This window comes from Sapajus apella, unplaced genomic scaffold (genome assembly GCF_009761245.1).
Source record: "Sapajus apella isolate SASKATOON/1434 unplaced genomic scaffold, GSC_monkey_1.0 scaffold218, whole genome shotgun sequence".
Taxonomy (NCBI): domain Eukaryota; kingdom Metazoa; phylum Chordata; class Mammalia; order Primates; family Cebidae; genus Sapajus; species Sapajus apella.
In genome coordinates this window covers 532,222-545,229 of record NW_022437158.1, presented here as the reverse complement: position 1 = coordinate 545,229, position 13,008 = coordinate 532,222, and the positions used below count along the sequence as shown (strand labels likewise).

The 13,008-nt window shown below is 58.5% G+C and overlaps 1 protein-coding gene and 1 pseudogene across 2 annotated transcripts in view; both read left to right on the top strand.

Annotated features, from left to right (window-relative positions):
• The window catches only part of GALNT9 (polypeptide N-acetylgalactosaminyltransferase 9), a 118,775-nt gene that overhangs the window by 48,923 nt on the left and 56,844 nt on the right, over positions 1-13,008 (top strand). For both annotated transcript variants that reach the window (XM_032270893.1, XM_032270894.1), the window contains exons 3-4: positions 9,295-9,461; positions 10,766-10,940. In XM_032270893.1, coding sequence (XP_032126784.1) covers positions 9,295-9,461; positions 10,766-10,940 — 342 coding nt within the window. The remainder of the gene's footprint in view (positions 1-9,294; positions 9,462-10,765; positions 10,941-13,008) is intronic.
• Positions 6,473-8,729, top strand: LOC116544484 (annotated as a pseudogene).

Sequence of the window (13,008 nt, the reverse complement as noted above, 5' to 3'; positions counted from 1 at the left end):
TGGTTGATTTTTAAGGACTGTGCTGCTGTTGTCTCCTCCCTCCCTCCCTCCCTCCCTCCCTCCCTCCCTCCCTCCTTCCTCTCCCTCCCTCCTTCCTCTCCCTCCCTCCTTCCTCTCCGTCCCTCCTTCCTCTCCCTCCCTCCCTCCCTCCTTCCCTCCTTCCTCTCCCTCCCTCCTTCCTCTCCCTCCCTCCTTCCTCCCCCTCCCCTCCCCTCCCTCCCTCTCGCCCTCCCTCCCTCCTTCCCTCCTTCCTCTCCCTCCCTCCTTCCTCTCCCTCCCTCCTTCCTCTCCCTCCCTCCTTCCTCTCCCTCCCTCCTTCCTCTCTGAATCTCTCCCTCCCTCCCTCCCGTCCTCGCCCTCTCTGTCTCCATCTCCTCCTTCCTCTCTGAATCTCTCCCTCCCTGCCTCCTCCCCTCTCCCCTTCCTCCCTGTGTGGCAATGACTGACCATCGTCTCCCTCTTATCTTTTTTCCCTCTTTTCCTCCCTAGTAGAATTCTGAAATTTATCTGGGCTCCAGCCAGAGTGAAGACCACATTTCCTGGCATCCCTTGCAGGGCACCGTGGCCGTGGCTGTGGCTGTGGCTGTGTGGTCGGGCTCTGGCTAGGAGACAATGCCCGACTGCTCCACCTGGGACCTCAGACGCATCTGATCCCTTTCTTCTTAAAGAAAGGATTGAAGTCAATTAAAGCCACACTGACTCCTCATTGATCGCAGCTGTAGAATCAGAGCCGTTATGTATGGGAGAGCTCCCGTGGGCTCCTGCGCCTGGGCTTTATCTCCAGCTGGTACCCTGCAGAGCCCAGAGGTGGCATCACCCTGCCAGGTGCTCCCAGGCCACTGCTCTCCAGTGTGCCCCCTGGGCAGGGCTCCGTGAAGCCCGCACCATGCTGCCCCTGCCTTTGCCTTCGGGAGGAAGTTCCTGGCGGTCCTATGTCAGGGAGACACGGGGTTTGGCTTCACTTTCAGCCCTGCTCCCCTCTGTGGCAACGTAGCTTCTGTTTCTCACGTCCCGATCCGAGGTGCTCACTGTGCCAAGCTCCGTTTGATCGATCCCATGTTTACAGTTGTCTTGGCCGTAGTAGACAGGCTGTTTTACAAAAGCTGTGTGTTCGGTGCCACAGCCTGCAGCAGGCGTGACCCTGTTCCATCTGTCGTCCCTACTTGGGACGTGTTCTTTCTAGAATAACTAAACCAGAGCTGTCTGGGGAAACACTGTGTTATTTGAGGAGTTTCGTCCAGAGCACGGCTCCGAAGACAGAGCCGGAGACGGGAGAAGCCGCGTGGGGGTGCATCGGCGAGTGGACCCATCATGAGGTTCAGGCCTCAGCACTGAGCTTATAAAACAGATCGAGCCTGAGTTAAACAGGAACCGTCGGATCCAAGCGCCCATCTCCCTCGCCTGCGCATGCTGCAGGGAAGAGCCAGACCTGTGTCACCAGTTAGACACAGGAGGGTGAGTGGCCAGACCAGAGTCCCAGCAGGCGCCCGTGCCACCCTGCCAGGCTCCAGGTGGCCCTGAGACCTGCCCGGTGCGCGTTCCCGGCGGCGTCAGCTTCGTGTCCTTCCCTTGGCTCTGAGTCTGTGCACCTGACTGCCGCTTTCTTCGGTCACGTCTGGTGTTTGAGCTGAAACTGTGTCTGAGCATGGGCCCCGTCTTCCACGCCCCACCTTCCTGCTCTGAGCAGCACCTGCCTCGGGCGAAGACCACCCGCCCTGGGCTCTGGGACCCACCACCGGCTCCTCACAGGTGCCTTTCCACCGTCTCCCGCTTTTTTCCCTCACCAGACGAATACAGGACTCGGTGCGTCCCGCCCCTTCCTCTGCTCTGCCTGGGGGACCCGCTCCTCGGCAAAGCTCACAGCCACTGGTGCCACTAGCCCTTCTCCCACGGGGGACACGGGACCTGCCCCTTGTGGAAATCACACTGGTTGAGGCCTCCGTCGCCATGGCTGGCATCTTCCTCGGCCACTGGTGGGCAGGTGGCGCTTCCCCCTGACACCTCCCGTGACTGTGCTGGGCGCCCTGGGTCCTCCTGGCCTCACAGCCCACGGCCTCCCTGCCTCTGCGGAGCTCCGAGGTGGGCGTTCCCGGGCTGAGTCCTTGAGCCCCTCCCTCTGTGTATGCCCTTCATTCCCGTCGGACGGGTGCAAACAGTCCGGATCTAGCTCTAGCCCTGGCTTGAACCCCAGCCTCAATATCCACGCATCGCACGTTTCCACAAAGTGCTGAGCCACCTCCCACCACACCCGCAGTGTGTGGGTGCTCCAGACCCCCTGCGCCCCTCACCAGCATGTGGCCGTCCCCTGGCATGTGGGGGTCCCTCGGCGTGCAGGGGGTCCCTCGGCGTGTGGCATCCCTCGGTGTGTGGCGGTCCCTCAGCGTGTGGGGGTCCAGGCCCCCCTGTGACTCACTAGCACCACTTTTGTGGGTGGTTGCACGTGAGCCCTTCCAGGACCCAACAGTGGCACTCACGTGGCTCTGAGTTGAGCTCCCTGACGGCGACTGAGCGTGGGCACCGTGCACGTGCTTGGTGGCCGCTTGTGTGTCTTCGGTGATGATGTGTCTGTTCTGATCTTCGTCCTGGTTTTCACTGGTCATTCTGTTTTCTTTCTTCTGTGTTTTGAGAGTTCTGTGTTACTCCTGGATATGGGTCCTTTCCCAGATCTGTGCTTGGAAAATTCATCTTCCCCAGCCTGCCGGGCCATGTCTTTCCAGTTACCCACGAGTGTCTTTCAAAGACAGAAGTTTTTCATTTTAACAAAGTCCAGTTTATCCGTCGTTGTTGTTGTGTTGGATTGTGCTTTTGTTGCCACATCTAAGAAATCTTTGCCTAAGCCAAAGTCACAGAGACTTTCCTCTCCACTTCCCTCCCGGGTCTTTACAGTTTTAGGTTTGACATTCAGGTCAAGGGTCCACGCTGAGTTAACTTGTATGTGTGGTGCAAGGTACAGGTCAGAATTCATACCCAGAAGGAGAAGTGTTTGTTGTTTGCCAAGGTGTGTGTTGCATGAGTGTGTAGGTGTGGGTGTCCGTGCGAATGCATGTGTGGGTGTGCGTATGTGTGTGGGAGTAGGCACGTGTGAATGTGTGAGTGCGTGTGTGTGAGAGCATTATGGATTTGAGTGTGCTTGCGTGTGAGACTACATGTGTGTGCGTGGGTTTGTGTGCTTGTGTGTGTGCTTGCATGAGTGCATGTTTGTGTGTTTGTGTGTGTGTGTGAGACTACGTGTGTGTGCGTGGGTGTGCTTGTGTGTGGGTTTGTGTGCTGTGAGTGCAGGTGTGGGTTTGTGTGCTTGTGTGAGTGCGTGTGTGGGTTTGTGTGCTGTGAGTGCGTGTGTGGGTTTGTGTGCTTGTGTGAGTGCAGGTGTGGGTTTGTGTGCTGTGAGTGCGTGTGTGGGTTTGTGTGCTGTGAGTGCGTGTGTGGGTTTGTGTGCTTGTGTGAGTGCAGGTGTGGGTTTGTGTGCTGTGAGTGCGTGTGTGGGTTTGTGTGCTTGTGTGAGTGCGTGTGTGGGTTTGTGTGCTGTGAGTGCAGGTGTGGGTTTGTGTGCTGTGAGTGCGTGTGTGAGCTTGTGTGCTGTGAGTGCGTGTGTGGGTTTGTGTGCTGTGAGTGCAGGTGTGGACTTGTGTGCTTGTGTGAGTGCGTGTGTGGGTTTGTGTGCTGTGAGTGCGTGTGCTCGTGTGTGTGTGGGTCTGAGTGTGCACGTGTACTTCCCACTGCTGAAGCAGTACCTTCCTCAACCCTTCATCTACCTCAGCTTATCTTCCTGTTTGTCCAGCTTCGCCGCAGCGTCTCCTGTCACTGGCCATGATCCTAGCCTTGTCTTCGGGCGGCATGAGTCCCCCCACCTTCTGTTTCGAGACTGCTTTGGCTCCCCAAGATCTTTTGCATTTATTTGCACGTGAGCTTCAGAATCAGCTGCTCTGGCTCTGCCCTGAAGCCCGCTGGGGTGCTAAGGTGACTGTGCGGGGTCTCCGTGTGCGGAGTTGGGGGGATGTATCTTAGCCTCACTGAGGACCCCCAGCTGCTCACCTCCCATCCTCCTCTCTGCTGTTTTTGCCCTGCCTGCCCCCTTCCCCACCCTCGGCCCCCCGCCTGCCCCCTTCCCCGCCCTGGTCCCCCGCCTGCCCCCTTCCCCGCCCTGGTCCCCCGCCTGCCCCCTTCCCGCCTGCCCCCTTCCCCGCCCTCGGCCCCCCGCCTGTCCCCTTCCCCGCCCTGGTCCCCCGCCTGCCCCCTTCCCTGCCCTGATTCCCCTGCCCTCCTCTCAGCGGCTTGCGCTCTGAGCTCAGGTGTCTTCTTTTTCATGGGACAAGCCCGGCTTTTCCCACTTCCGTCCCTCTCCGCGCCCACATGCCAGCTCCTCACCGCTGCTGGGGGAGAGAGTTCAGCCACATGTCCAGACACAGATCATGCCTCAGACTCGCCCTTTCACACGCTGAGCAGAGGCTGCGTTTGAGACATTTTATTCTCGGAAACACCGCGAAGCTCACCTGAGTCTCTGCTGCCGGCCAGGGGAGGCCCTGAGCCCATTTAGGGACAGCAGAAAATAATGACAGAGGCTCCAGGACACCTCCTCGCATCCCCTTTGCCCGACTCAGCGGCAACTCACCCAGCAACGCCAGAAGCAGCCTTGCAGGAGTGGAGGCCCGGGCCCCACGTCCGAGAGCAGAAGACGGACCACAGGCGGGTGGCTTCCAGCATCGTGAATGTGCTCCCTCCCCTTCTGGAGGCCAAGGGCTGTGCTCCTTCCAGACGCTTCAGGGAGGATCCTTCCCGCCTCTCCCAGCTTCTGGGGCACCAGGCACCCCTGGGCTCGTGCCTCTGCCTCCACGCGGCCTCCTGCCTGGCCTCCATGCTGCATTTCCTCTGCCTTCTCTTCGATGCGTTTAGGACCCACTCTAAATCCAGGATGGTCTTGTCAGTGGGTGGGTGGGTCAGGTTCTTGACTCTACAGCACAAGAGAATTTGAGAGCCAGTTTAACGCAGGAGTAGGCAAAGTAGTTTGTCAGAAAGCGAGAGTGCTGCTCAGCGGGGGAGGCAGCCCCTGGTGCCTTGAGGGGAGTCCTTTTGTGGGAGCTGTGCGTGCGTATTCATAAACCACGGTGAGGTCAGGTACGGAAACGCAGACCTGCGGGGGCACGCATGCTCAGTATCCACATGCTCCAGCACACGCTGCATCACCATTCCATGCAAAACCCTCACCTGGGAGCGTGTCTCTATTAAAGTGAGGGAAAGGTCCCTATAAGCTGAACTTTGAGCCTAGCTGTGTGCATGGGCTCCCGGAGAAACCCCTGGCCCCTCCGAGGCAGGAGTGTGTGGCTAAGAGCCTCGTGGGCTTTGGGTAACTGGCTGGAGGTTGGGGAAGCTACGTCAGGAATAAGGGGTGTTCGTTCTCTTTCATAGGCCCACACTGAGCATCAGGAATAAGTGTAGGGCTGAGGGCCCCACAGGGCCATGGGGTGTCCCTTAGGCTGTGCTGAGGCGCAGGATCCGAGAAATGAAGAGACAGGACACAGAAGTACAAGGAAAATGCAGCTGGGCTCAGGGGGCCACGCCATCTATGAGTGAAGTCAAGCGAGGCCCCGAATGTCCAGAAGCGTGAGTATTGATTGTGTATAGGTTAGAGGGCAGGGCAGTGAGTGAAGTCATCTTTAAGGATAGTGATAGGCTCGTGAGCAATGAAACATGGGGTCCACCCCCATTAGGTCACCTAGGCCAGGAGGTAGACAGCGCGCAGCAAGGGGCCCGTTCCCACGAAGGCAAGGGTCGTGTGCAGTAAGGGGTCCACCCCCATTAGGTCACCGAGGCTTGAAGGTGGGCCGTGCGCAGTGAAGAGTGTGCAGTGTGCAGTACTTCTATCTATGGGCAAACTACTTCTAAGAAGATTTATAGGAGGATGCTTTAAGGCACATAGCAGTGACAGAGCTGTCAGGGTTATCGCCACCTTCCGGCAGCTTCCAGTGGGTTCTATGGGAAGACGCTTTTCAAGCAGCACAGTAGCAAGAGCTGATAAAGTTCACAGTCACCAAGGTGGATTGCCGTTCTGAGGGCAGCCTTCCACAAGAACTGGAGCAAGGTCCTACAACTCCTTTGTCAGGAGGAGTGGCTCTCACCCCAAGCCTGCCATACAGCGGGGATCTTTACGATACTGAACGCTGCCGCCTGGGCCGTGGGTTCTTGTCCTGGTGTAACTGTTTTCCCTTAAATCATGCTCTGCACTGTGTCTGCTCTAGGCATTCCTCCGATTATGAACTAAGATATAATTATAGGTCTATACGTAGGGAAATATTCCTTAGGCACTCATACTATCAACTATTATACGATTATATATAGAGGATTACATAAAGGGATTCTTCAAGCCCTATTTCTATAAACTAATATATGATTATGTAAAGGGTTATATAAAAGGAAACAGCTGAGTAGTAACACTATAACGTGAGATATTCCTCAAGCCCTAACTGTGCCAGGGTTCTGCTCAGCTCTCGTTTCTCGGTGCCTATATGGGGGGTTACCCACAATAAGGGGTGTTCATTCTCTTTCCTGAGCCCGCACTGGGAATCAGGAACTTGTCAGCATCTGGCGGTCGGCTGGTGTCCTATGGCGCTGCTTACCTTGAGGACCCTGCTGCAAAAGGGCCCGGAGGCTTCACACAGGGAACAAGAAAGTCAGTGTCCTCCTCGCCCTGCCCATCCTGCGTCAGTCTCACCTCAGGGTCCCTGACTTAATTACAACCGCAAAGATCCTACTTGCAATGAGGTCACATGAGGACCGGCTCCTCTGAGATTAAACCCGGGCCAGAAGATGTGTTTCGGAGATCGGAGGTAGAGGCCATGTCCTGCTGACACCGTGTCTCGGGTTGTGGGAGGGGGATACTGCTCAGCCCAGCACGGAAGAAAAGGCTTCCACAGGGAAGACCGCCTCGCCGTGGTTTGCTGCCTGTGGCCTCTCCCTTGTCCCCAGCAGGGGACAGGAGGAAAAGGCTGGGGCAGAAATCCAGGGCCAGTGACTTGACTTCCTGGCTCAGACCCCTGGAAGGTTTGGGTCTGCGAGGAGACAGCCTCAGCCACGCAGACAGGCCTTCCTGAGATTCAACTCCAGCTAGAAGACGTGGAGCCAAGAGAGGCAGACAGAGGCCCGTGTCCTGCCGATGAGCTCTGATCCCCCGCCAAGCTGGGCCTGAAACCAAACAACCTAACACACCTGGACTTTTCCTGTGGGTGAATCTCCAAGCCCCTTTTCGCTTAGGCCAGCCTAGCTTGGCTTTTCCACGTTCCTGCTGAGTGGAGAGCAGGGGGTGTATCTGGAAGGTTCTGTTGCCCCGATAGCTCCTGGGCGCCTCACACACTCCGCCGCGTGGCCAGTTTCTGGGGGGCTCACATCCATCTCTCACACCTGCCGCGATGAGCTTGCAGGAGGCGGGCCTTGCGTTCCATGCAGGCAGCTTGTTTACAGAGCAAGTGGCCACTGAGATCAGTAGATAAAGGGCAAAGAGTGGGTACCGGACACGGATTCTGGACACGGATTCAAATCAAATGAGAGGCCATTAAAAATGAGCGCCCACAGGTGACATGGGGATTCTCTGCCCCCGCCCCGCCCTCGCTGTGAAGTCTGAAAAGGCTGGAGGCCCCTGAGAATGATCATGCCATAAATTATTTGTCCTCGCTGCTGGAAAGTTCTTCAGCACAGGTGCACACAGCCCCACAACCAAGCCCGACACACCTGGCCTCCTGACCTAGTAATGGAGGGAGAAGGAAGGGGTGCGGTCCACCAGTGTCCCCCGAGGCCAGCGGCTTCCTCCTCGGCTCTGACTGGGGGCTGGGCCGTGCGTCCAGGGCGGCAGGCGGCAGGCGCCAGGCATGAGTACTTCATGGGCCCAGCCGGTGCGTGTGGGGCCTCTTGAGTCTTCATTCATCCACTCATTACACAGATGTTTATAAAGTACCTACTGTGTGCTGAGCACAGCCTGGGTTCTTGGTATAGAGCAGTCAACAGGACAGGAAAGGAGCTTGCTCTCGGGGTCTCACGTTCTGGTTGTGGGAGACAGACCCCGCAGGAACAAACAGGCAAGCGTGCGCTTGAGGTCGGTGAGCAGGGCCCCCGTGGGACGGGGCTCCCACAGCATCTCTGAGCAGCCTGCCCCTTCCCCCTGGGCTCTGGGGTGCTTCTGCTCCCCATCCAGAACATCTCCTTTCCAACCTGCGGCGGCTCCCACAGCCCATCTTAAGATGTATTTCCTCTCTCAAGATTTTTTGTTTTACACATTTTGCAAGTTCCTGAAAATTGTGCAATCCAAGCTTTTTCCTCCACAGACAAATGGAGTTAAGTCTCCTTGTCAGAAAGCATTTTTCCGAGTGATGAAATCTCCCTAGCGGAGCACCACAGCCCGTAAAAATGCGACGGCTTTTCCATCCCAGAACCACGGCCCAATTTATCCGTAACCTTGTGGAGAAGACCCCGGCGCTGGTGAACGCTGCTGTGACTTATTTGAAGCCTCAGTTGGCCACATTTTGGTACTACGCCAAGGTTGAGCTGATTCCTCCCACCCCTGCTGAGATCCTAGAGCTATTCGGAGCCTGAAAGAAATAGTCAAGGGTGCTCAGCCTTGTAGCTTCAAACAACTCACAGTTAAGGAAGCTGCACTGAATGGTGTGGTGGCCACTGAGGTGCTGATGTGGTTTTATGTCGGAGAGACCACAGGCAAGCGTGGCATCGTTGGCTACGATGTTTGAAGACCAATCTTTAACATCTGGTTATATTTGATTTATTGAGTGTTGTTGGCCCACGTGTGATCAGGCTGCTATCTGAATAAAATAAGATGTGTTAAAAAAAAAAAATGGAACTGCAACATCGGCAGCCCTTGTCCCTTTGAAATTCTCGCCAGAGTCTCAGAGCCCAGCTGTGAGCCAGGGCGGGAAGTGGGCGGCCGGGGGGGGGGGGGGGGGGGGGGGGCGGCTCCTCGGCTGTGCCCAGCAGCGCCGTCCCCAACAAGCTCCTGAAGCCGGGCTGGGGTTGGAATCCCAGCACCCGCCCTCAGGGCGCACAGGGGAGGCTGCTGACTGCAGACGGGGACAACCGGCTCCTCTTGGGGTTGCTGTGAGGACCACGTGAGCACAGGGCCCACGTGGCGCTGAGTGCCCTGTCACCGTTACTAGTTTCTTTCTAGAACAGCTCTGACCCCCCTTGGCATCTGGTTGTGGGTCACAGCCTCATCCTGTTGACCTTCGCAGGGTCCACGTGGCTCCCAGGGTCCCACATGCCCCCCCCCCACCACGTCTCAAAGCATGTCTCCTGCAGGTGCCGACAGATGACCTACGCCCGGGACCTGCCCCAGGTCTCCGTGGTCTTCATATTCGTCAATGAGGCGCTGTCAGTCATCCTGCGCTCCGTGCACAGCGTGGTCAACCACACGCCCTCCCAGCTGCTCAAGGAGATCATCCTGGTGGATGACAACAGTGACAACGGTGAGTGGGCCGGGCCTCGGCACGGGGCTCAGGTCAGCTGCCTGAAGCCGGGTGAAGCTGGGGTTGGGTGAAGCCTCCCAGGATGGCTGTGACAGGGGACTGCACCCGCCTGTCCTCGGGGCCTCTAGGCCTCCGGAGTCCCTCCTGCCTTCCAGCCTCCGTGTGGCTGCGTGCCGTCCCCCGTGCGTGACTGGCTGCCCATGCCTCTCTGCCAGCATCACGTGGCCTCTCCCCGTGTGTCCGCGTCCTCTCCTTTTCTTGTGAGGACCCAGGCTGGATAGAGGGCTCACCCCAAATCCAGGAGGACCTCATCTCTAGATCCTTAGCCAGATGCAGCTACGAAGTTCCTGCTTCCAAACAAGCCCCTGCTCAGGCTCCGGGTGGAGGTGAAGTTGGGGCCAGCCACACCCCCTCCACAGAGAGGCCAGCAGAGCTGAGCTCTCCTAGCCGCCGGTCACGCCTCCTGCCTCTCAGGCTGGCACAGGAGCCCGGCTGTACGGAGCTCGAGGCTGGTGCCCAAGCCCACGGGTTCCTCAGCGCCACCCTCCTCAGCCCCAGGTCGCCTGAGGGCAGCACTACTCACACCCTCCAGCACACAGCACTGGCCCCCATCCGCCCTTCCCAGGTGCAGAGCAGAGACCCCGCAGCCATGACGCTCCCTCTGGAAAGGGCGGGAAACACGAGCAGCCCCTTCCCAACCCCTTGTGGAGGCAGCTCTGGCCTGCAGCAGGGTCCCCGCCCGGCAGCACCGTCTACACTGGGTCTGTGTACAGAGGATTGGATGGTGTGGCCATCCTCCTGAGCCCCATCTCACTGGACAGGGTGGTGTGTGGCGAGGACCGTGTGGTCCAGCTCGGCTACCTGTGTCCTGCCCGTGGTCAAGGGAGCTCCCTCAGGAGCCCCTGCCCCCAGCATGCAGAGGCCACATTTGTGCATCCACTCATCTGTCCATGGACTTGGCTGAGCGGGTTCCGTTGTGTGGAGAGGCCACATTTGTTCATTCACCCATCTATCCACAGACTTGGGTTTTTGTGGCTGTCTGCTCAGCTCTGTATCTCCGTCTCCACAGCGCTGGACGCTGTCTGGTCTGGTGTGTTTCCGTTTGCCGTGTCTCCCACTGAATGTTGGCGTCATGAGGCTGGGGTCTGGTCTCTCTGTGGCCTCCCACACTGAACTGTGTGCAACCCAGTGGGTCCTAAACGAATGTTCAGGAGACACTGATCCCACACGGGCCACACGGCGTTTCTGGCTTAGGTCTAGTGGCCCCGCGCCGGCCAGCACGCTGAAGTCTTGTCTCTCCTCAGTGGAGCTCAAGTTCAATCTGGACCAGTACGTCAACAAGCGGTACCCGGGCCTCGTGAAGATCGTCCGAAACAGCCGGAGGGAAGGGCTGATCCGCGCCCGGCTGCAGGGCTGGAAGGCGGCCACCGCCCCGGTCGTCGGCTTCTTCGATGCCCACGTTGAGTTCAACACAGGCTGGTAAGGGCCGGGACAGGCTGGACAGCTGGTCTCAGCGGGTCCCACTCCACCATCCCCCCTGCTCTGCCAGGCTCCTTCAGCCTTGCCAATGGGTTGGCCCCGGAGCCGGGGTACCCACTATAGCCTTCAGGAGCCGGGGCCGAGTCCCCCTGTGCAGCCTCCCCTCTTTGTGAGAGGAGCGTCTCCACGCGAACTCGGCTTTCCTGGGGCATCTCAGCCCTGAGCTGGGCACTGTTCTGACAAGATGCTGCCGCTTCTGCCCTGTGCCCTCCCTGCCCCTTCCTCGCTTCTCCCCTCGAGGTTCGTCACCTGACGTGTTGTGCATGAGTTCTGTTCCACTGTCTGCCCCCACAGGGTCACCCCACACAGTTGCACAGGCTGTGCACTGCACGACTACCCCGGCAGTCTTCCAGTCCCTCCTGCTGAAGCCGTGTGAGCTCCTCGAGGCCTGGGGGCGTTTGGGGAAGGCTTGCATCTGTCACATCAAAATGCAATTTTAAACTAGTGCGACTTTAATTTTCACAACTGAAAACCCAGCTATCCATCTGCAAATAGCACCCCTCCCAGAACTGCCTCCACAAAGGATTCCGCCACGGCAGACGTGGCATTTGCAGGGAGCTCTTCACCTCTGAGGCGCTTTGCTAACAGTAATTGATTAATCCTCCTCACAGAGCTGAAAGGCAGGTAAATACCAGGCTCGCACCCAGAAGGGCAGGAAGGAGGGGTGAGGACCGCCACGTGGTCTCACAGGCAGGGTCAGGGCCTCGCCTTAGCCTGATAGAACCCACCCTCGGGCCGTCCCGCCCTCACTGCAGCCTCTGGGCTCTACATCAGCGGGGCCGAGCGGCTCCAGCCCCATGGGACTCAGGCCTCTGCGGGCGTCTCACCTTGCAGCAGACCATGTGTCTCCAAGGCGAGGCTGCATCTGCTTCCCGGGACCCCTGCCTGGGACGGGGTATCGCAGCCCGAGCTGATGCCCATGAAGCTGCTTCTGCTCCCCTCCCTCTCGCCCTCATGGCTCCGTCGGCCTCCTGGCCAGCCTGCGGCCCAGCAGGCACACCCCGGGGCTTCCGCACAGCTGCTGCTCCCTCCGCGACCCCCTCTGCGCCTCCTCCAGGTCGCTACCCAAGGCAGCCCTACTTAAAACCGCGAGCCCCTCCCACCATATCCCTGACCTGCTTAAACGTCATCATCCTTCCCGTCCGCGAGTGGGACCACCGCACGCTCGCGCAGGTTCCGCACTGCGCAACAGGGCCTGGCCACGCTTCCACCCCACATGGCGCGAGCTCCCTGCGGCACGGATTGTTTTAACGTTTTAGTAGAGTTAGAGTTCATGGGGGCGCCTATTTCCGCGCCGGCAGATTGAAAAATAGAGGCAAGTAAAGGAGCAGAAGGCAGGACAGGGTGCTGAGGAAGCGCAGAGTCACACCCTACTCCTTGGGAGAGGGCTTGAAGTGTTTGCACCCTGAGGAAGCAACAGGAGGGGGAGCAGCCCGCTCAGAGGGTGATGGAGTTAGTGACCAGGTCAGAAGAGGAAGGAAACGCTCAGCAAGCTTGTCTGAGGCTGCAACGCCGCCCTGCCTTAGCAGTCCTTATGAAGGAGGTACAGGAGCCATTCTTAGCGTTTGTAACCCCGAGATGATGATGACTGTGAGCGTTACAAGTCACTCCCACTGTTTTTACCAAACGCCCAGGAATCCAGCGCTGACTTCTCCGCAGTAGTAGCTCCGGCCGCTACGCTAAGCACAGCCGTAAGGAACCCACAAGTTGGGCGCCAGATGATGTAGGGCTGAGGGCCCCACAGGGTCATGGGGTGTCCCTTATGCTGCGCTGAGGCGCAGGAGCCGAGGAAGAAAGAGACAGGACACGGAAGTACCAGAAAAGCGCAGCTGGGCCTGGGGGCCGCGCCACCTGTGAGCGGAGTCAGGCGGGCCCAGATGTCCCGAAGCGTGAGTCTGTATCGCAGCTCACGGGTGCACTCCAGCTTGGGGAACGGGCGTGGCGCACAGATCCTCCAGTAATTCTTGCAAACGAGGGCGGCTCCCACGGGGGCAGGAAAGGAGAGGAG